The 23462-nt window shown below is 39.4% G+C and overlaps 1 protein-coding gene across 1 annotated transcript in view; it reads left to right on the plus strand.

Annotated features, from left to right (window-relative positions):
• Window positions 1-8: 8 nt before the first annotated feature.
• Slc30a7 (solute carrier family 30 member 7) overlaps window positions 9-23462 on the plus strand; it is a 68753-nt gene continuing 45299 nt past the window's right edge. Inside the window, exons 1-6 of the mRNA XM_027395563.2 lie at window positions 9-279; window positions 492-593; window positions 12392-12505; window positions 16797-16884; window positions 17494-17620; window positions 22500-22643. Of these exons, the coding sequence (XP_027251364.1) occupies window positions 200-279; window positions 492-593; window positions 12392-12505; window positions 16797-16884; window positions 17494-17620; window positions 22500-22643 (655 nt within the window). The 5' untranslated portion in view covers window positions 9-199. The remainder of the gene's footprint in view (window positions 280-491; window positions 594-12391; window positions 12506-16796; window positions 16885-17493; window positions 17621-22499; window positions 22644-23462) is intronic.

Raw genomic sequence — 23462 nt, forward strand, 5'->3', positions numbered from 1 at the left:
TCCCAGGACGCGTTGCGCGGCCCGGGCCGGAAGTCCTCGAGTTCCCGGGTGTGTGTCTGTGTCTGTGTCTCGCGGCGCTACGCCGCCGTGGTCAAGCGCCTGGGGGGTCCGCGTCTGAAGCGTCACCTCTGTCACTGCTGCCACCATACCGAGTCACTTCTAGAGGGACGGAGGCCCGGCCCTTCGCCGGGTGGAGAAGATGTTGCCCCTGTCCATCAAGGATGATGAGTACAAACCACCCAAATTCAATCTGTTTGGCAAGATCTCAGGCTGGTTTAGGTGCGGGCTGCTGTGTCTGCTGGGAGGGGGCTGCCCGGCAGGAGACAAAGCCGGGAGCTAAGGGTGGTCTGAGGTCCAGGGGGGAGCGTCACCCTCCTGCTGGGGTGGAAGGAGCATGTGGACTGGGTGGGTCTTGAAATGGGGGACTCGATTTTAGGGTCCCGGCACCCCCTGGGCTCCTGCCTGCTTCTAATCACCCCTATCGTGCTCAGGTCCATCCTGTCGGACAAGACATCTCGGAACCTGTTTTTCTTCCTGTGCCTGAACCTCTCTTTCGCTTTTGTGGAACTACTCTACGGCATCTGGAGCAACTGGTAACCAAAGGGGAAGATGATTGGGGCGGAAGCTGAGGGTGAGGGAAACTAGCCACTATTTGCTTAGTGCCACGTAGCTCCTTACCGGTTCAGGTTTTACCTTTGTCAGTACCACTTCTGCTGAGTTGCTCTCTCCTACCTTCATCAACGCAGAAGGGAAGGGATGCTTTTCTAAGATCAGGGTCCATAAAGTACAGCCTCTTTGACTTCCTGCAACTCCATCAAAATCAGACAGCACTGACAGGCCCCCTCCTCTTTTTTTTTTTTTTTTTTTTAATTCTTCTCCCAATTAAAATGAATCTCTTCTCGAACTGCTTGCCTTGGCTTTGCCTCAGAAAAACTGGGAGGATCCTGTTAGCTAACCTCTCAGTGGGTGTGTGTTTTTTTGTTTTTTGTTTTTTATTTTACCCTTATGATTGTGAGAGAGGAGGTCTGAGCTATCCTGTTGAAATTATGATTGTCTTGGAGTGGCTTTTGAAGAGGTTTGTGAAGAGACCTTTGGCAAAGCATATGCCATTCTCTTTTACGGTGAACCTGTCTCATTATATGTTCTCTTATCTTCACTGCAGTAGAAAATTCCCACACAATTTTCTGAAAGTGCCTCTTGATCTGATGGCTTTTGGTGTCGCCTTTGGGTTTTTTGTTTGTTTCTGGTTTCTGTTGTAGTGATTTGGGTAGAGGAGAGTTCAGTGTGACTAAGGAAATAAAGTCACTAGTATTTAAGTATTCCTATGGGCTAACTTCTGGGCTTGTGAAATTGCTTTGCAAATAACACTGTCAGCACACTTCTCAAGTGTACTAACTCCATCTGTAGGTTTTATTCCCCTTTAAGAATCTGCTGAGAGAGGGGCTAGAGTTAAGAGTGCTTGCCGTTCTTGTGGAGGATCAGAGTTTAGCTCTCAGCACCATATCTGACTGTAACTCCATCTTCAAGGGATCTGACACCCTCTTCTGAACTCCACAGGCAGCCCCCCCCCCAACACACACACACACACACACACACACACACACACACACACACACACTAAGGAGGATCTCTGGGTGTTTGAGGCCACCCTTGTCTACATAATTCCAGGATAGCCTAGGCTAAGAGACTCTGTCTCAGAAAACGAAAAGCAAAAACAAAAACAAAAACAATCTCCCCAAACAAAGCAAAACCACCAATAAGTAGTAGATTATATTGCTTGGAGCACAAAAGTCAAATTGACACTATTAAATCTTGATGTATTTGATAACCATTTTGATTCCCCTGAGAATTGTCTGTATATTTTGAGCTATACCCCAAACAGATTTTTTGAATCTCATAAAGTTTGTGCCCTTCAATATATCATAAATACAGAAAGCACTATAATCTTAACTTGTATGTGAATATAATACTTTAATAATATATGCTATTTATAATATACTTTACATTTTCCTGTATCTGAACTATGTCATAATTTTGGCATATGTGCTGCTTATTCTATGACTACATTATAGCGTATATCACACATTTTTCTAGTTACTCTATATTGCTACATACTGTATTTCATTATGACCTTTCATTGGCATAAATCTCTTCCTGGAATACCTTGTTCTAGAAATTCATATCTGAAGTGTCCCAGCCACCTATTTCATGGGAAGCTGGGTGTACAGTACTTTTCTGATCTGTAGGGATCAGTTGAAGTACGAAAGCCATTATTGCCCAACCTGTTTGTTAGTGTATGTCATTGCACATGGAAAATACTGGTGGTACATGACTTTTTATATGTCCGTAGGTGGTTTGCTCTTCTGATTTTGGGTAACATTCCACTGTCCTCCAGTGACTTGTTGTTCTGTACCCTAATTGTTTATTCTCTCATTGTGTTGTTAAATCCTTCAGGTTTGACATGCAGCTTTGTTGCTTGTCTTGCTGCAGTCATTTATCTTGTACCTATGTATATCAAGCTCCATAGTTGCTTATTCCCCAATTTCGATTTGTGTCAGTGGACATGAAACAAATCATTTGGTGCTGGAGAGGATTTAGAAATTTGTGGAGGCTTGTGGTGTGGTTTAGTGGTATAGTTCTTACCTACCATGTAGTAGGCCCTAGATTCAGTCCCCAGCACTGCCAAATACATACATACACACAGACACAGACACACACACACACACACACACACACACACACACACACACACACAGAGAGAGAGAGAGAGAGAGAGAGAGAGAGAGAGAGAGAGAGATTGAGAGAGAGCTCTAAGCCTATAATTCCAGTATTTTGAAAGTGGAGGCAGGAAGATCAGAAGTTAAATATCATCTTCAGCTACATACTAAATTGTTGAGAGCCAGAGCCTACTTTCAAGAGAGAGAGAAGGAGAGAGAGAGAGAGAGAGAGAGAGAGAGAGAGAGAGAGAGAGAGAGAATTTTGTTTTTAACTTAGATCTTTTCATAATCTGTCTTCCTATGATATTTGGGCACTGAATCTTTCAGTTTTTTTTTTTTTTTATTTTTGACTGGTCATAAGTTTCAGGGGGGCTGGGTATGGCTCAGAGGTTAAGAGCATTGACTGTTCTTCCAGAAGTCCTGAGTTCAATTACCAGCAACCACATGGTGGCTCACAACCATCTGTAATGAGATCTGGCATGTAGGCAAACATGCAGACAGAATAACATATACATAATAAATAAATAAATCTTTAAAAAAATACATATTTCAGGTTGTTGAACCTGAAAGATCAAAAAGTTGTTTTTCCCAATGTAGAGGATTAAAGCATGGACATGTGTTATGGTGCCATAGTCAGGCATCTTGGCACTTGGCACAGTGTAGTGGCTTATTTTGTATTTGCTGAATGAAAGAATGAGTGGTGGAATGTATGAATTTATCTGTCTATACTGATAACTGTTCTGTCAGGGGAAAGACAAACACTAGAAAGCAAAAGTCGAGCTCCTTTGGTTCTTAGAAGTTGGGAGGAAGATGTAGGACTACTATCCATGTTTTTTATTTCCTTCAAGTATGTTTTTCTTTCTGATACTTTCTCTTTTTTTCTTCCTGTTATTGAAAATAGTTTTTTTTTTTCTCACATAATATATCCTGATTGTGGTTCCCCTCCCTCTACTCTTCTCAATTTCTCCCTAACTCCTGTCCCATCCAGATCCACACCCTTGATGTCTCTCATTGGAAAACAAATGGGCTTCTAAGGGATAATACTGAAATAAAAAATAAGATAAAACAGAACCCAACCCCTTGGAATTGAACAAACCAAACACACAAGGAAAAAAGCCCAAGGGAAGACACAAGAATCAGACACCCACTCATTCATTCTCACAGGAATCCCATAAAAACATTAAACTGGAAGCCATAATATATACACAGAGGACATGTGCATTTCACATTAATTTTCACATTAATTTTCATTTATTGTTGAGTAACTACATAATCTCAATAAAAGAAGTTTTGTACTATCAAGGATTTTTTTCTAAGTTACAGAAAAAAAAAGCAAAGCCAATAATTGTTTAAACAGACAGTACCTTTTTCCGCAGATGGTTGGCATAGTTCCACCTCTCCCTTGTATCAGAATGCCCAAGCCATAGACGGAACAAGGAAAAAATTGTACATAGAGTCCTCTAAGATGTATCTGGATGCTAATGCTTGCCCTCATACTTTTATCACATGGTCATGCCTAGAAGCAATGTGGTGTATGCCTCGAAACCGTGTAGATTGATACAAGCCGCGGCTTTGTACTGAGGAAGAAAGAGCATATGTACTGGAGAAACAGACCAACCCACTTAACATAGAAAGTCAAAGTGCAGTGTTTGTGTTTTCTTCTTTCAAATGTCCCGCAAGGCCTCCAGCTCCTTTTATCTGGGTTTTATGCTGATTTCTGCCCCCAAATATTCTAGAATACCACTGTGTTTGGCTTTATGCATTTTCATGTTTTTCTGCAATGCATTTACTTCACCATCTATTTAAAAACTTAATTTCAATTATATCATACACTGAATGTGTTGAAAATAGTTTCACTGAGACCAGCGGTTCTCAACTTGTGGGTTACGACCGACCCCTTCGGCAAACTTTTATTTCAAAAATATTTGCATTAGATTCATAACAGTAGCAAAATTACAGTTATGAAGTAGTGACAGAATAATTTTATGGTTGGGGGTCAGAACAATGAGGAAGGGTCACAGCATTAGGAAGGTTGAGAACCCCTTGCCTTAGACACTGAAAAAACTTCTGAAACAGACTGAAAAGGTTGATGCTTCTGTTTTGATAAACATTTGTTCTAGAAATGCTAACAGCTATATTGGAGGTTTTTATGTAATGTGTATAGAAGATGTTTGTTAAGTGATTCCTTGGTGAAAAGTGCTCTCATTAATCACATATTTTTCTATTACATTAAAATTTAAAAATGTTTTAGTCTTTTATCAAGTTTTCCCTTTTTGTATGACAGCTCATCAGCTGTGGTGGAGCCCTTTGCCTTCTAGAATTTTTTCACTTTAAAAACTTAGATAAGTATTTCATTTTGATGAACATTAAGTATCAGAGAATGGCATGGAGTTGTAAGTTACTTAACTACAGTTCATTAGTTTATTAACTTTACTATTGTCATAATCCTAATAGTTTTCTTTTTTGTTCTTCAAATGTGTTTGTATGTGATTATTTTTGTGTGCATGCATGTATGTCAGTGTTCCTGAGAAGGGCACAAGTTGAACTCAGCAGCGTCCTAAATCACTTTCCACCTTAGTCTTTGAGACTGATTGATCCCCAACCTAGTTTTCTAATTTGTGATAATAAATTTATACTTAACCCTCTTATTCCACATTATGGAAGTCAGCTGGACAGGGGTTTGTAATTATAATGATCCCCTGTCTTCAACTGTGAATTAATATTTAACAACCACTGTGAGTACACTGTTAGCCCAGAGACCTTTTAAGAAACTTTTCAGAATGGAAAATCTGAACCATGTGTAAATGGTATAATGGACACCATGTACCACCCATCTTTACAACCCTTTTCACCCATTGTGGTGCCCCTGTCCCCCAGCTGGATTGACTTAAACAGATACAAGATCCAGTCTTTCATAACTGCTTACAACTGACTCTTTAAAAGACAAGAGCCATCCCTGACAGTTCCAAGTGCTTGTATGTTCTTCCTTGTTTCATGCATTCTTCTTACGTTATATTACACAGAAATAAGAGCCACTCACAGTGTTTGGGTGATGTGGGAAGATCTCTTAGAATCGATAGCTTTTTCTTCCTTCCTTTATTTTTACATGTGGACCGTAAACATAACTTTTTTTTTTTTAAAGCTGGTCTTAAACTAGGCCCACCTCAAACTCCCCAGTGCCACAATTATAGATTCATACTGCCACTCCTAGAGTTAGATAAAATCCTGCTCAAGAATTTCTTTCCCTTCCCTCTCCCCTCCCTCCCCTCCTACCTCCTTTACTGTTCTTTGTAGACAGCATCTTACACTGTAGCCTGTGGTGGCCTCATATGCCTTAGGTTGCCCAGTCTGGACTCATTCGAAGGGTTACTCTTGCCTCAGGCTCTTCAATGCTGAGACTACTGTGTGAACCATGCTTGGCTTCAGGTGTTTCTTTTGTCACGGAGTCTGTTTATTCTTAAGTGTTAGGATTTCTCCTCTATACCACAGGAAATCTCCCTTATGCAAATGTCTTTAGAACTAGTCACATGGAAAAAGTATCTTGAACTTTTTAAAAGTAATGTTTAAAGAGGAATCCAAACAAGTGTGCTGATTGAAGGGAATACTTTTTCCTTAGCACTTTTACTTGGTATGCATATCCATAATTTTAGGTAATATCTATGCCACCTTTATGTTTTACTTTTCATTTTTCAAAAGTTTTTATTACATTTTATTTGTTGTGTGTTCACTCATGAGGGAGTACATGCCTTGGTGTACCTGTGGAGGCCAGTGGATACCCTGTGGGAATTGGTGCTGTCTTTCCACCATGTGAGTCCTGGGTCTTGAACACAGGGTATCAAATTTGGTGTCAGGCATCTTTCAGTCACTTCACTAGCCCCGTCTTTATGTTCTAAAGAACTTTGTGCTACTCGTCCAAATGATAATTTATAGTTAGTAACACTTGCTAGTACTGAAGATGAGACATGAACGTCACATTTTCCCGGCAGTGTTTTCCCAGTGAGTGGGAACTCAAGGCTTTTCATGTGGGTTTATCTACTCATCTGTAGCTAAGTAACTTTCACATCTTGGTCCTCAGTTCAGGGAGAGACCGCCTCATATCATCTGCTGTAAGAGAACATGGTGCTCTTGCATCTCAGAAGAGAAGTAGATTTTCAGGTTCGGTTACATTTTATTAAATGCTAAAACTGCCCTGGGAATATAATGGACCATAAAAATAAATATAAGTAAATAAGTATTAAAAAGAATTTGATTGCTACAGTCTACAGAATTTATTCTTTTATGTTTCTCTTAAGGCAATGTTTTGTATCTATTGAATGTATAGAGCACAGATCTGCTAGCCCCTTTCTGGGGCTCCTATAAAAGTACTACAAGTTAAGTGGTTGGCACATGAGCATTTTCTAGTCTCACAGTTGGGAGGTATAAATCTGACTTCTAGGTGTCCACAGGGATTTCGGGAAGAATCTGCTTGATGCTACTCTCCTAACTTCAGGTGGTTTGCTACTAATTTTTAACATTTCCTTGGCTTGTAGAAGAGTTTCTCTTATCTCCGTCTTAAGGTCTCTTGGTCTCCTGTGTGTGTGTGTATTCCTCCAAATTGCTGGGCCTTTTAAATAACGATACCTGACAGGACCTGTTTATGATGTCCTCCTAACCAAGCATATCTGCATGGAACCTGTCTTTAAACAAAGTCAACAAAGTCACATCTGCACTGATAGTCAGTCAGTCAGTCAGTCAGTCAGTCAGTCAGACACACACACACACACACACACACACACACACACACACACACACTATGTGAGTAATGGTGTGTGCCTCATTGCTATAGTAGCAATCACAGTGTCTTGAATCACTTAATAAGCTGTATAGCTGAGGCCAAGATGGCTACCCAGAGGAAACTTGCTTGTATAAAGGAGGAAATAATTATAACAGAAAAGGGACCTAAGGCTAGCCCTTCTGGGTGAACCTCTGATTTGGAAAGGAAAGAGGCAAGAAAGGAAGTTGAAGTGTTGGATTGCCACTTCATATGGCTCTGGGGTAAAGGTAAAGAGAATACAGCCCAGGCCTATGTTGGGAACTCTTCCTGGGATCCAGAGCCTTGGACCTCAGGGGAAGAGTTGGACAGTAAAGAGTTAAAATTCAAGCTAAAAGTGAGAGGTGGTGGATGAGACCCAGTTCCCCAGGAAAGACAGGACCATTTTCACCAAGAAAGGTCGGTTCAGTAGTGAGTTTGGGACTGGACAGAATGTTGGTGGCTCTGATGAGCCACACTGTGCCTGCTGCTGTGGAAGGAGCTCCTGTGGAATGGAACCCAGGACAGCCATTTCCCTGACAAGGTGGCCAGAGCACTGGGGTGAGGCCTGCTGTAAGCTCTGTGTTAAAGTCTAGACGTATCAGTCTCCTGTTTGTGTGGCGGTTTATTTCTGGCCTTAGATTTGGTTCAGTTGGTCTCTGTGTGCCTTATTGCCAATACCCACTGTTTTGATTAATGCAACTCTGATGCTTTTGAAATTGTGAAATATCCTCCATCTTTGCCCCTCTTCTTCAATGTTGCTGCTTTATATAGGACCACTGCTTTTTTTATACAAATTAAAAAGTTTTAAGTATTTATTTTACATGTATGAGTGTTCTGCCTGCATGTGTGTATGTATACTACATGCATGCCTGGTGGAGGTCCAAAGAGGGTATCAGATCTTCTAGAACTGAGTTATGGGTGGTTATGAAGCACCATGTGGGTGCTGGGAACTGAACCCAGGTCCTCTGAGAGAGCAACAAATGCTTTTAACTGCTGAGCCATCTGTCCAGCTCCCATGCTTCATGCAATATAACTTTTAAGATGAGCATGACACTCTCTTGATAGGTAATGAACTAAAAACGTAGCTCATTTGGGGACGTATGTCCTCTGATTCCTTGCTCATGTGTCACATGTATGGTAATTGAAATGGTGCAAAGGCTAGCACTGGCCCTAAACAAATGACTCCCATCCATGAAGCTTTGCTTAGTTCTAAAGTGAAGGCTTCAGAGTATTGTTTTGTGGGTATTGGTTGCAGCTCAGTGGGAAAGCATGTATTTAGTCTGTCTGAAGCATGGGTTCAGCCACATGCACTAAAAAGGTTTTGGTCTTTTTATTTATAAACATCAACATCTTCCCATTTATTTAAGTCATCTTTAATTTCTCCAGTATTTTGCAGTTTTCAGAGTATAAGATTTGTAATTTGTTAAACTTATCTTTTAAAACATTAACTTTTCTTTTGAGTACTATTGCAAATGGAAAATTTTTAGTTTACTTTTGTTCTTTGTTACATGTAGGAATGCAAGTTATTTTGAATCTTCTTATTTTTATCCTGCAAGATTACTGAGTTAATTTATTAATTCAAACAGGGATTTGGGGTATTCTTTAAGATTTTCTATATAACAGCATCTGTAAATGTATATAATTTCACTTCTCTTATGTGAGGAATTTTGATTTCATTTCCTACCTTATTGCCCTGTTTAGACTCTCCAGTAAATTCATAAGTAGACAAATGAAAAGGGACTTAATTGTCATATTCCTGATCTTTGAGGAAAGACAGCCTTTCACTATTAATTAATTAGTCAATTATTTTCACCATTTACTGATGATATCAGCTACATATTTTTGTAGCTGCCATACAGAAGGTTAAAGAAATTCCTCGTATTTCAAATTTGTTGTGTATTTTTATCATCAGGAATGATGTTTTATGCAATGTTTTTCATCTGCTGAATTCTTTGTCTTTTATTCATATGACATATTACAATGATTGATTTTCATATGTTAAACCATCCTTGCATTCTTGGATTCAGTCAGAGTTGGTCAGGGTATGTTTACTCTTGAAGTATAGTACTGGGTCTGCTTGCTGGTGTCTTGTTGAAGGATATTGGATTCATTTTTACTACTGCACAGTTTCTTTCTCATAATGGTTCATCTGACTTTAGTCATAAGGTAACACTGGTCTCATCCTAGGGAAGTATTCTGTTCTACTTTTTCCCAAGTGTTTGTAAAAGATTGACATTCATTATGTTGTAAATGCTTGAGAATTAGCTAGTGAAGCTAATTCATAGTGAAGCATTGGAAATATCATTAGAGCTTTTTGTTGCTGGAAGTTCCAAAACAATCAAGTCAATCTTTTCTCACTATAGGCTTCAGATTATCAATTTTCAGACAGCTTTGTGAGATTAGTCGCCCCTTGGTACTTGTCTTTAGATAATTTGTTGCCATATGTTTCATAATCTTTACATGTTATTCCTTTCCATTATTTAGGTCTACAGTATCCTTCTTTATTCTTGACTTTTAGTAGTAAGATTTTTCTTTTTTCTTTTTTTCTTTTTTTTTTTTTTTGTCATTGTTATTTTGACAAAGACTCACTGTGTAGCCTACCTGGCCTCAACTGCTCCCTGAGTTTCTGAGTTCTGGGATTACAGACTCACACTGGTGCTTAAGTCTTTTTCATGGATCAGTTGATGCAAATGTTGCCAATTTCTTTGATCTTTTGAAAGAATCAACTTTTGGTTTTGATAGTTGTTCCCTTAAAAGAAAACAAGAAGAAGCAAGCGAACTTCTTATGTTCTTTGAACATGATACCATATTATATTTCTGACTTGAACCATTCCAGTAAGAATCATCCATGACTTTTGTCCTTTCTCAGTTCTCTTTGGTGTTCCATGTAAAGTGTGAGGGTCCCCCTTCCCAGTAGGTACTCACTGATTATCCTGGACTTTGATTGGCTGGTCCCCCTTCCCAGTGGGTACTCACTAATTATCCTGGATTATGATTGCTTTTCCTTCAAGAATTTTGGAAAATCCTAAACTATTTCATTTGATTCCTTCATGTAAAGTTTCTGTCTATGGAAATTCTCTGTTTGTTCATGAATGTTCTGTACGGAGAGACCCTGGATACCTGTACAAGGTACTAGAGGGGTAGGATAAAGAGCGAGGAGAGGAGGTGCTCCTCCTTTCCCGGGGTTCAGGCCAGGTCTTGGAAGCATCTGGGACTGGACTTCTCAGAGTGCCAAATCTGGTTATCGGCTACATGTGTGAGTTGTTCTCATTGTTATCGTCTATAATAGACCATCAATAACCATATCTTGTGTATGGTTGTGTACCTTTTCAATGTTCCATGAATGCTCCACACATATTCACAATTAACATAATAATTAATAATTATCAATTATTTTCGTATTTGTGTTTTTCCTGTATGTACGTCTGTGCACCACACACATGTCTGGTGCCCACAGAGTCCAGAAGAAGGTGTTGGATCCCCTGAACCTGGAGTTACAGGCAGTTGTGAGCCACTGTGTGGGTGCTAAGAACTTAATCTGGTGTTTTTAACTGCTGAACCATCTTTCCAGCCCCTAAGGTTCTCTGACAGTTCTAACATCTGGGGCATTTCTGGTTCTGTTGTGTTGTTTGCTTTAGTTTTTGACAGGGCATCTTTGATAGTGGTCCTCATCCTGTCCTTTCAGTTATTGCACACACACACACCCCCCCAGCTTTCCTTCCGGCCGGTTACTGTCGTAGAGCTTTGAAGCCAGTATGGCAATAGTTGGTCTAGGAATTAGCTTGTTTTTCCTTGTTAATGTCACTAAATGACAATTCAGGCTTCCTGGTGATTTCTTCTACCCTGTGCTTAGTGTAAAATTTAGAGTACTAGAGGGTTTTTCATGATACTTGATTTTTTTTTTTCTCTGCTTTTAGCAAGTGTACCTGTACGGCAGCCAGATCTCTCTGTGATCTTGGTAGATTCCTATTACCATGTCACAGGCTTGGTGGAGGCATGGTGGTGGGTTCTCCTGCAGCTTTAGACTCAGGCAGTCCTGGTACAATGAGTGTCAGTTCGTGTGTTTGTTCTGCCTCTTTTAAAATATCCTTTTAAATAAAGAATGGAGGTTTGTTAAACTCATGGTTCTAGAGGCTGTGAAGTCCAATTTGAAGGTTCGGCATCTGGTGGAAGAGCCTCCGAGGTGTATCATAGTGTATCATAGTATGGAAAGGGCATCACAGGGTGAGACAAAGCTGGTGTCAGAGGAAGGGTCCTTATACTGTCTTCCCTCCACAGCACAAGAGCTGGGAGCATGACAGTAATAGTAGCAGACTTGAGCTTGAAGAAATGACTCAGTGATGAAGAGCATTTGCACCTCTTGCAGAGGACCAGTTACCGGCATCTATGTGGGCGCTCACAGGGGTCTGTCACTCCTGACCTTGGGATCTGATACTCTGTTTAGGCCTTCATGGGCATCAGGTACATGTGGTTCACATACACACAGGCAGGCAGTCATGTACATAAAACAAATAAATCTTAAAATATAGTAATAATAGCAGACTTCTTTGCCTCTAGATAACAGCCTGTCCTCCAGCAGCAGAGTTTTTTCCAGCCTTCTTACCTTACTAGCCATTGGCCTTTGTTTGGGACCAGACAGAGAACAATTTCTGTCCTGCAGCACATGGCTGATTTTTGTTTGTTTGTTTGTTTTGTTGGTGGTGGTTTTGTTTATTTGTTTTTACCATTTTTAGGTACTAGACTTTAAGTGAACAGGATCTTTCTGTGTGTCATATTTCAATGATGCCTTAGAAGGTAATTCCAGATGACCTTTAGCTTTTAGGGAGAGTACTTTACCATTTACTTTGTATTATAATGTACTGTTTTATTTGTTCTTTTTCAGCCTAGGCTTGATCTCCGACTCTTTCCACATGTTTTTTGACAGTACTGCCATATTGGCCGGATTGGCAGCTTCTGTTATATCAAAGTGGAGAGATAATGATGCTTTCTCTTATGGGTAAGACTTTAAAATACTTTCCTTGAACTACAAGATACACAAAAAATATACAGCTCTTAAGGCCATGAGTTTTTATAAGTTAAGTTTGCTTATGTAATTTGAGCTCTTGAAACTCCCCTGAGGCCTCTTATAGTCCTTATTCATCTCCCTCAGGGTTATTACCCTTTAACTTCCTGTATTAAATGTGTCTGTTTTAGAAGAATATAGGAGAAGGAAAGGAACAGGGGAAGTAATGTAATTACACTCTCAAAATAAAAGAAAGAATGTTGTAAGTGTATGATCAGAACCTATAATGCAACTTTATTTATATACAGAATCTTTTGTTTGGCGGATAAGCCCTTAGTTTTACCAAAAAAAAAAAAAAAATTAGGAGATTCATTGTTGCTATATAAGAATTTTCTCATAACCTATTTTTCGACAAAGAAAGTCATATGAAGCTGATCATATTTTTTCTTTCTTTTATTTAAAGCTGGAAATACTTTGCTATTATTTATTTAAAATTATTTCATAACATGTTCTTATTCGTCTTTTTAGCTTTGCTCTTATGTACAGTGATTTCCATCTCGCCAATTTGTACACTCAGCCACATGCTATGCAGGGACCTTTGGTGACTCAGATTAGAAGCAGAATTGGCCTCCCACGGACTTGGGAAGCAGTGGAGTTTCCATTATTTGATTTAAGCTTCCTGATTTTCCTGTTTTGAGCTCAAAGAACATTTCTTGGTATAATTCTGCCCTATGTAAGCAGAGATGAGGACTAGTAATGTCCTTTCCCACTTTCTTGTGCATGTCAATTCCTTCCTGTGTGTCCCCGCTCCATCTCTTTTCTTAGTGCTTGCTCACAGGGACTCGTCAGTTGCACTTCCTCTTTCCTCTTGCTCATGCTCACCTCTTCTGCCTCCCCCAACCCCTCTCTTTCTCACTTTTGCTTACATCCTCATACCCGAATGTTCACCTCTCCAGCCTCTCCCTGTCTGCCCCTCTCCTCTCCCTCTCTCCTGGCCTGTTTCCTCCACACCTTTTCAGTCTGTGCTTGTGCTTGCATGCTGCTTTTTGCCTTGGCTAGTTGACACGTGAGACGTGCTCAGGCAGTTCCACTTTCACAGACTAACAAGTTCTAATTCTAAGACGCACTCTGTTCCGGTAAACATAATCATCTGTGATCATTTGTCTGGCTTTCTTCTTCTTCATTTTAAACCTACAAGCAGGCCCAGTAATAAACTAACACTAATCCAGCAGTTTATCAGAATGCATGAAACATATCTGCCGAGCTAGAAATTAGGAACCAAAGAGTCCTAAAAACTTTCTTGCCTTTGATCTTGAAATTCAGTGACCTAAGGATAAAAGGCTTTCTGTCAAGCATTAGCTTTGGGACTAGAGGGAGAGAGTAAAAGAAAATGATCTCTGTTTTGAACAATAATCCTGCTGATGTAATAGATAAATCCCTTTTAAATGTAAATTATAGAAAACTGGATGTATGTTTCTTGAAATTAGTAAACTTTTCTCCAAAAAAGTACATGCTTTGACAAATAATACATGAATCTAATTTACATATATATATATATATATATATATATGTATTTGAAACTGGAGTGTAAAATTCCTATTCTGTTAGATGTACTTGATAGGATGAACACAAATATAACTAAATAGAGGAAGAGTTTGTTCAGCCTGGCATGGTTGTACATGGTTGTAACCCCAGAACCTGGAAATAATTTCAGGCCTTCATAGGCTCCATGGTGAGTTCCAGGGCATCCTTAGAGGGTCTCTACATAACCAGAAAATGTCTTATTTACTGGAGAAATGTTTTTATAACAAAATTATGTTTAGAAGTTGACATAGAAAGCTAACAAAAGCATTTTTTCTTTTTTATGTTAAAATAAGTTGTTTATTTTATTATATATTTTAAATTTTCTTACATGTGTATGAATTGTGTTTTCCTAAAATTTTAACAATCTAGCTTTTTTTAAATTTTCTTTTTTTGTTTAAATTAGAAACAATCTTATTTTACATGTCAATCCCAGTTCCTTCTCTCTCGCCTCCTCCACTGCCCCCCACCAACCCCCTATCCCACCCTGCAGGGAGGGTGAGGCCTTCCATAGGGGATCTTCAAAGCCTGTAATATCATTTGGAGCAGGGCCTAGGCCTTCCACTTTGTGTCTAGGCTGAGAGAGTATCCCTGTATGTGGAATGGGCTCCCAAAGGTCATTCTTATACTAGGAATAAATACTGGTCCACTGCTAGAGGCCCCATAGATTGCCAGGCCTCCTAACTGACACCCACGTTCAAAGGGTCTGGGTTGGTCCTGTGCTGGTTTCCCAGCTGTCAGTCTGGGGTCCATGAGCTTCCCCTGTTCAGGTCAGTTGTTTCTGTGGGTTCTCTAGCCTGATCTTGATCCCTTTGCTCATCACTCCTCCCTCTCTGCAACTGGATTCCAGGAGTTCTGCTCAGTGTTAAGCTGTGGGTGTCTGTTTCTGCTTCCATCAGCTACTAGACAAAGGCTCATGTTTGCCTTTTTGTGACTGGGTTACCTTACTCAGGATGCTTTCTTCTAGTTCCATCTATTTGCCTGTGAATTTCAAGATTCCATTGTTTTTTTCTGCTGAGTAGTACTCCATTGTGTGAATGTACCACATTTTCTTTATCTGTTCTTCAGTTGAGGGACATCGACAAATGGTGCTGGCATAACTGGATGCTGGCATGTAGAAGTCTGCAGATAGATCCATGTCTATCACCATGCACAAAACTTAAGTCCAAATGAATCAAAGACCTCAACATAAATCCAGCCACACTGAACCTCTTAGAAGAAAAAGTAGATGGTACCCTCGAACGAATTGGTACAAGAGACCACTTTCTGAACATTACACCAGTAGCACAGACACTGAGATCAACAATTGATAAATGGGACCTCCTGAAACTGAGAAGCTTCTGTAAGGCAAAGGACACAGTCAGCAAGACAAAATGGCAGCCCACAGAATGGGAAAAGATATTCACCAACCCCACATCTGACAGAGGGTTGATTTCCTAAATATACGAAGAACTCAAGAAGCTAGTCACCAATACACCAAATAGTCCAATTAAAAAGTAGTGTATACAACTAGAGAGTTCTCAATAGAGGAATCTAATTGGCTGAAAGACACTTTAAAAAGTGTTCAACATCCTTAGCCATCAGGGAAATGCAAATCAAAACAACTCTGAGATACCATCTTACTCCTGTCAGAATGGCTAAAATCAAAAACACCAATGAAAGTTTATGCTGGAGAGGATGTGGAGAAAGGGGAACACTGCTCTACTGCTGGTGGAAGTGCCAACTTGTATAGCCACTTTGGAAATCAGTTTGGCGATTCCTCAGAAAGATCCAGCAATTCCACTCTTAGGCATATACCCAAAAGATGCACATTCATACAAGGACATCTGTTCAACTATGTTCTTAGCAGCATTATTTGTAATAGCCAGAACCTGGAAAAGCATTTTTTTTCTCAAAGACAGGCTCCATATATAGTCTGAGTTGGCCTAGAACTTATAACCCTCCTGGTGCAGCCTCTGCATGCCACCATGCAGTGTCTCAAGAGCAGTTCTTATGCTTTGCAGTGTTGATGAAGGACTAGCTGGTGTGAACACACATTGAGCTAAAGTTGTTTCCATGGCTTCAGACCAAACGTGCCTTATAGAAAAATGAGATCTCTCCCCAGTGCTTCACCTAAGTAGGAAGCAGAAAACTTTGGGAGCTCAGAGACAAGGGTTTTATATAATGATATGAAGATAGAGTTAATTCTAAAAATAAGTAACTGAAAGTTTAGGCTGAGTATTTCGGTTTAGGAAAAGATAATAAACATAATCTCAGGAGTCTCTGACATACTACAGGGATAATTTAACTTTACTTGAGATCAGAGCTCCTTTCCTAAGGATTTCATCGCCATAAAGTACAAAGTGAGTTCTCAGGATAGGAGAATAACTGCAGTAAAAACCCGATTTCCTAGACATTGTCTCTTACTTTGGACCTTTCCTTCTTTGTCTACTTGCCTGGTCTGTCCTCTCTACAGTGGCAACTTAAGATTTACATTTCTGTGGCTTTCTAAGCCCACTGTGTGTTTTGTGGCATTAGCTATCAAATATAATTCATAGTAAATTAATTTCCTAATATGTCTTACAGTATTATATAAAATGTATTCTGTAAATATGAAGGTTTTGCTGGCACTTAAGAATCATGTAACATGGTTTACAGTCTCTGAAACATACATTCATTTGGATTTTAAGAAGTATAATTCCCTGTTTACCTTGCTCTTCTTTAGGTATGTTAGAGCGGAAGTTCTGGCTGGCTTTGTCAATGGGCTGTTTTTGATCTTCACTGCTTTCTTTATTTTCTCAGAAGGAGTTGAGGTATAGTAGATAATAATTCGAGTCAGGAACTGACTGTTCAATGAAAATATTTTAAAGATGTAATATTAATAGACATCTTTTCAACTATTTATTGAGATAAAATGTATGTGTATATGAGGACTTATGAAATAGTGAAAAAATTACATATATATGAAATATCTCGTTGGAAAACAATGGAATGAAAGTGCTTTATAAACTGTGAATGAAATCCTGCCACTGAGAAGTAGAGGTACAGTCTGAGGAATGAGGTCCTATGGGGATTGTCTTCAAAACACTTAGAACCTGATAGTTTTGCTGCTGAACATTTAATACGTGGTGTACATTTTCTAAGAGCAGAAGGAAAGTGGGAGGTTTAATAAACTTACAGAGAGCAAGAGGAACAGGTTTGCAACCAAATATCATCACACATACATACATTTATTTAAAGATAGTAATTGTTATTTTTTCAGTAGTATGTGAATAATGGCTTTAGCTGTCTCAACTTTGGGCAGGCAGTTTTGAGCACTTTTACTTATAAAAATTACTAAAAGTTTTAATATTGCACTGAAATGCCAGCAGTTTCATTCAGGAACCGTACCGATGCTGTCTCTTCATATTGTGTGTTTTCAGAGAGCACTGGCTCCTCCAGATGTGCACCACGAGAGACTCCTGCTTGTTTCAGTTCTTGGATTTGTGGTAAACCTAGTGGGAATATTTGTGTTCAATCACGGAGGTCATGGACATTCTCATGGCTCTGGTATGATGGTTAGAACTATTTGTTTCTTCATTTTGTTGACATTTATTTGGTGTGTGTGTGTGTGTGTGTGTGTGTGTGTGTGTGTGTGCGCGCGCGCGCGCGCGCGCGCGTGCCCACACACATGTGGAGGTCAGAGGACAATCTGAGAGAGTTGGTGTTCTCTGTCCCCTGTGTTCTGGGGCTTGAATTCAGGTCTTCAGTCTTGGGGGCAGATATCCTTGTAAGTCCCCATTGTTTTCTTCTTTTTAATATTTTGCATGTTTCTGTCATTAAATACTTTAGAAAATTAATAATTTTAAAGTTGCAAGAGGGTGATGTCTAGATACTCAGATATGTCTTCCTGAACCAGCCCTTGTACTTAACCATAGCTCTGTCCCAGTGCTGTTCAGAGCTGTTATGCACGTTATCATAATGGTATGGACCTCTCCAGACTCAAGAAGCTCATCTGCTTTATGTAATATTTAATTCATACTAAAAAACAGTTATCAGAAAACCACAAATCTAGTTACTATAACAAATTGTGTGTGTGCTTATAATTATTGTGTGATACATTTTAAAGATCCTTCCATTTATAGATGTTGGTCTACTACCTTGCATTTTTTTTATTAACTTATGAAATCACTTTATTATAATGAACTCACAGAACACTCCATGGTATGAAGCCAGGCCTGGTGGTGCGTGTCTACTACAGTCCCAGCACTTGGGAGACAGATGCAAGAGTATTAATGCTAGCTACCTTCAGCCTTACCTATTCTAAATAGTGAATTCCAGGCTATCTAGGATACATAGTGAGACCCTGTCTCAACCACAAAGCCAAATAAAAAACAAAACAAAACAAAAAATATACCCCAAACAAAAATACAACAGAAAGCAGAGGGAACAAGAAAGCATCTGGAGCTGCCATGTTGCATAGTTCAGACCTAGACCATTTCCATCCCTACAAATAGTTCTTTTAATTCAGTGTGTCAATGTATAAGTAGGATTCATAAAACATAGTGTATATTTATTTTTAGTAGATACACTTTTTTTTCAAGTTGCCTTCCGCAATGACTGTTATATCCAGAAATAAATGTATTCATTTTCTCCCCAGACTACATCAACCTTTAATATTACAGATTAAAGTGGTTTGTTCACATTTAATAAATGTGGCTTCTGATTTTTTTTCTTGTCTCTGGTTAGTAGGGAAGTTGGACATTTTACTGGTTTGTTCCTAGACAATAACTGTTTCTCTGTTGTTGTTTTTTTTCCCCACTTGTTTACAAGTTGCAGTATTCCTTAAAGTATTACTACCTTCCTTTGTTTTATGTGTTGTAAATATCTTTTCCCAGTTGATGCTTGTATTTTAGTTTTCATATAGAGATTAATTTGTATGTAGTCTGTGCTGGTTAGCATTAATTGTCACTGACACACCTGTAGGCTCCTGGGTAGAAAGTCTCAGTGAAGGGTTGTGTACATTAGGTTTGGCCTGTGTGCATACCTGATGGAGGACTGTCTCCATGTAGTTATCTGAAGTGGTGGCACCATTGCCTAGTAAGAGATCCTGAAATTGAGCTTCGCAGCAGGCAAGTGAGCCTGACAGTGGACGTGATATGAGTAGCTGTTTGAAGTTACGTTTTGACTGCACCCTACAAGTGCAAACTGAAATAAACTCTTTTTTCTCCATAATTGCATTTACCTTTTCTTTTTTCAGGGTATTTTGTCACAGAAACGAAAGTACAGCATAGTCTGATTTTTGTCTTACCTTTTTTCATATGTATTTTCTTCTCTGTTTCAAGGGTTTCTAACTCCAAGGCTTGGACACCAAATCCTCTGTATTAATGCTCTCATTTTGCTTTGATGGTTTCTTGTTGCCCAGTTTGTTTTTCCATCTATTTATACTTTCTTCTTTTGTAATGAGTGAGTTTGAGATATTTCCCCCTTAGGAAGAATAAGCACTTTTCCAATCATTTTCCTAAGAAAACTTTCAGTGGTTGCCCTGGGTACAACAACATATAGTTCAGATGCTTAGTAAATTAATTCAGTAAAACAAAACAAAACAAAACCTCTGTTCCAGTGTACCCTTGTTCTCTTCCTCCTTTATTGTTACTGAAATTCATGCTTATAACCCAGCAACTTAGTTTGCCACTACCTGGTTTGTGTTCTATCTTTCAAACAGAGTTGCGAACACAAACTCTGCCTTTGTAGTTATCTGCCCAGTGTTTATTTTTCTTTGTGTGAGTTTGAACTACTCTTTAATGTCCTTTGATTTACCCTGAAAAACGCTTCACTATTTTGAGGGGACAGGCTTTTGTTCATCTGGATTGCCTAAGTTTCTCCTTTATTTTAAAGGGAATTCTGTAGATTGTAGAATTTTTCACTTCCACCCACCACTGCCATTTCAATATCCATCTGCTGCCTTTGGCCTCTAGAGTTTCTTTCTTTTGTTTGTTTCACTTTTAATTTTTTTTAATTGTGTGTATACTCAAGTGCGAGTGCTCGAGCCATGGCACGTGTGTTGACAAAGGTGGTGTTTGCCTTGTGGAGGAGCATCTCTCGTTCTGTTTGCTTACCAGCTTGGTTGGTCCACATCCTTTCGTCTCCTCCCACCTTTTGTTCCAGGATCATCCCCCTTGGAGCAGATTGTAGGCAGAATATCAGGCCACACATGTGTGTACACGCTTGTATGCATTGTGGGAGTTCAGCCAAGACCCTGAGTCCGCTTTGGACCTATCTATAATTCAGTGATTGGGAGGCTGAGGCAGGAGGATTGTTAGTTCTGGACCAACCTGGGATACATGATGAGATCTTTAGTTCTTGGGCTTTGTGCCTCCCTCTGGAAGATCCACCTGAGTCCCTTTTCAGTGCAACATGCTGGTATTAACTGAAATGGAACTAAGAGACGACCCACCATGGTCTGGTCTTCCTGAGGGCTGCTCTGTGAATCTGGGATTCCTCTTGAGAAGTGAGCAATTAGTATTTGCAGTGCTAATGTACATCAGCTATGCAGCAAGAAAAGATGACTGTCAAGGTTTTCTCATTAGTTTGGCTTTCATCAGCTGTGATATCTCTAATATGACTGACTTTATTCTACTTGGACTTTGATGGATTTCTTGACTACATGGTCATCAAACTGGGGCAATTTTCAACTGTTGGTTTCTATTTTTCTCCCATCCTCTTGTTTTCAGGAAACTCTGACTGGTTTTTCTTCTTTCTCTTTTCTTTCTGCTTTTGAGGGCATGATCTCTACTTAACTGTTTGTACATCGGCCGCAGTTGCTGAGTCCTTCTGGTGGCTACTTTACTATTATGCTTTAATTCCAGAATCTCTGGTATCTAAAAATTTTCTGCCCTTCCCTTTGCTCCCCTGCCTGCATATACATTTTTATTGTTTGAGAAAAAAAACCTTGCTTTATAGCCCACACTAGCCTTTTGATTGCTGTCCTCCTGCCTCTGCCTCCTGAGTGCTTAATTGTAGGCATGAGCCAATAATCTGATTTTATAATTTCTATGCTGTTAATTTTGTTGACTTGCTGACTTTAGACAGACTTACTGAATCTTTAGACCTGGTTTCTTTTTGCTCTTTGAATATGTTTATAATAGCTGGTTAAAATCTGCCTACCACGTCCATCTCTGGGCCTCTTTAGAAGTATCTTCAGTTAGCGTCTCTTGGTGTATGGCTCAAGTTCCTATACGTTTGCTTTGCTCATTCCTTGATGAGAGCTGGATGCTTTAGGTCACTTGTTTTAAAATACTCTGGGATCACATTGTGTCTCCCCTTTAAAGTTTGTTGTTTCTGGTATTTTGTTCCTGTGTTACTTTTCTTTTGAGTCTTTCTGGATTGGATGACAAATCATGTGTTTTTTATAGGGTGTGGCCATTGAGTGGTCTGATAGTTTTTACTTTAGGATCTTCCTTTTGTTTTTATCCTGTCTGACTACTGGTCACACTTAGATTGGAATGGCTTATTGGTCACCCAGAATTTAGTCAATTTCCTTAAATGACTTGCTTATAAATCTTCCTCTTTTGGCAGAGGGATCTTTGTGAGAAAGAACATCTTCCAACTCTACTGCTTAGTTACCAGAGAACCCTAACTTTTATCTCCTGCTTGTGATAGTGTCAAGGTCAATGAAAGATGAGTGGAAGTTTCTTCTTTTTCAGGTCGGTCTTAGGCATGTACATAGCCTATGAGTCCCAGGAGTGTGTTGCCATTTTGCAAAGTTCCTTGTGGAATCTGCATCTCTGAGGTTTCCTGAAGTTCTCAGAACTCTAGTGTCAGCAGCTGACTGACTTCTGGGAATTCCCCACCGTTGCTTTAGTGCCTGCTGAGCTCTAAGCCTAGGAGCCTCACTAGGAGGGCCAGTGAGTTGCACTGATGGACAAATACTGACTAACCAGAAGGTGGTGCTGTAACAATGCACCAAAAGCAACTGCATCTCCCTGTTATCTACAGCTTGGTTGCTTTGAGTTATTTTATTTTGCTCCTCAGCTGGGAAGGAAAGATTGTGTTCCTTATAAGGCCTAGTAGCTGCTATAGACGATGACCTTCTGTGTATTCTGTGGTTCTCTTTGGTTGGCCAGAGCTCTGACATGGTTGCTTTATTACTTGTTTTTCTATAGTCTTGTGACTTGGGAGAGGGCTGAGATTCTTTTTGCAGCCCTCTGGAAGGTGATCTGGCAGGCAGGTCTCCTGAAGATCCTGCAGGATTTGCATTTTCTGGCGTTCAGAGCTTATTCCTGGGCTCTGAGGTAGAACTCAGGATTGTTTGAGTACATTGGTGGTATTTATTAGAAGCAAGTGTTTCCTGCATTGAATCTGGAGACAGGATTCTTCTAACTAGTGTCATTGTAATCAGTTATGTATTTTTACATATCTCATGTTCTAATATTGTTTGTTTTTCTAGGCCATGGACACAGTCACTCCCTCTTTAATGGTGCTCTAGATCACACCCATGGCCATGAAGACCATTGCCATAGTCATGAAGCCAAACATGGAGCCATACACAGTCATGGCCACGACCATGGACACGGGCACTTCCATTCTCACGGTGAGTGCAGAGGGCTGGCCTTCCAAACCAACAACGTGTGTGGTGTGTGAGGTGACTTTTCCTAGCTGGGATGGTCTGGTGAAAGGACACTTAGCCTCTAGTGAGTCTGTTTAAATGGTTTCCAGTGTTAGTTTCTTTTTATTGTACTGTAACATGAAAGTAAGACAGTGGATTTAATTTTTTCCTTTTGTTTTTCAGTGACTATAGTAATAAAATGCTAGTCTTTTTATTGTGTGAATGGGAAACAGTTGATGTTTAGCAAATAAAAACTGATTGTTTTAAGTCTGACAAGGCTTTTAGTATATGTTATAAAAATACTAGAGATTTTTTAATTTCTATTATAACTGTTTGTGTTAACTGCCTAATATTCCTTGTTCCTTTAGAAATCTTTATGTAATAGTAATAGATACTAAGTTATAATGTATTTATCAACATATTTTATTTCAGGTCATTTATTCACAAGTTACGTGTATAGATTAATAGGAAATGCTTAGGTAATACAATCTACCTATGTCTTAAATAAATTATGCCCTTAGATGTTTACTGGCTCTGGCCATGTGGATGGAATACTAAAGCTTTACATATGAACAAAGTGAGAAGAGTCTTGAGGATTGAACATTCTAAGGCCCAATTTTGCAGTCTTCCAATTTTCAAAAAAGCTTATTGAAATATGATTGGTAAACAAAATGCTGTGCATATTTAATGCTTATGCCTTGATCTCAGGGACTAGTTTATCCTTGTGGGACCGTTTCTTCAGTTTAATGTATAAATCTCACTACCCAGTGTTTCCCCCACCTCGTTATTGTTTATTCATTATTT

The sequence above is a fragment of the Cricetulus griseus genome (genome assembly GCF_003668045.3).
Source record: "Cricetulus griseus strain 17A/GY chromosome 1 unlocalized genomic scaffold, alternate assembly CriGri-PICRH-1.0 chr1_0, whole genome shotgun sequence".
NCBI lineage: Eukaryota > Metazoa > Chordata > Mammalia > Rodentia > Cricetidae > Cricetulus > Cricetulus griseus.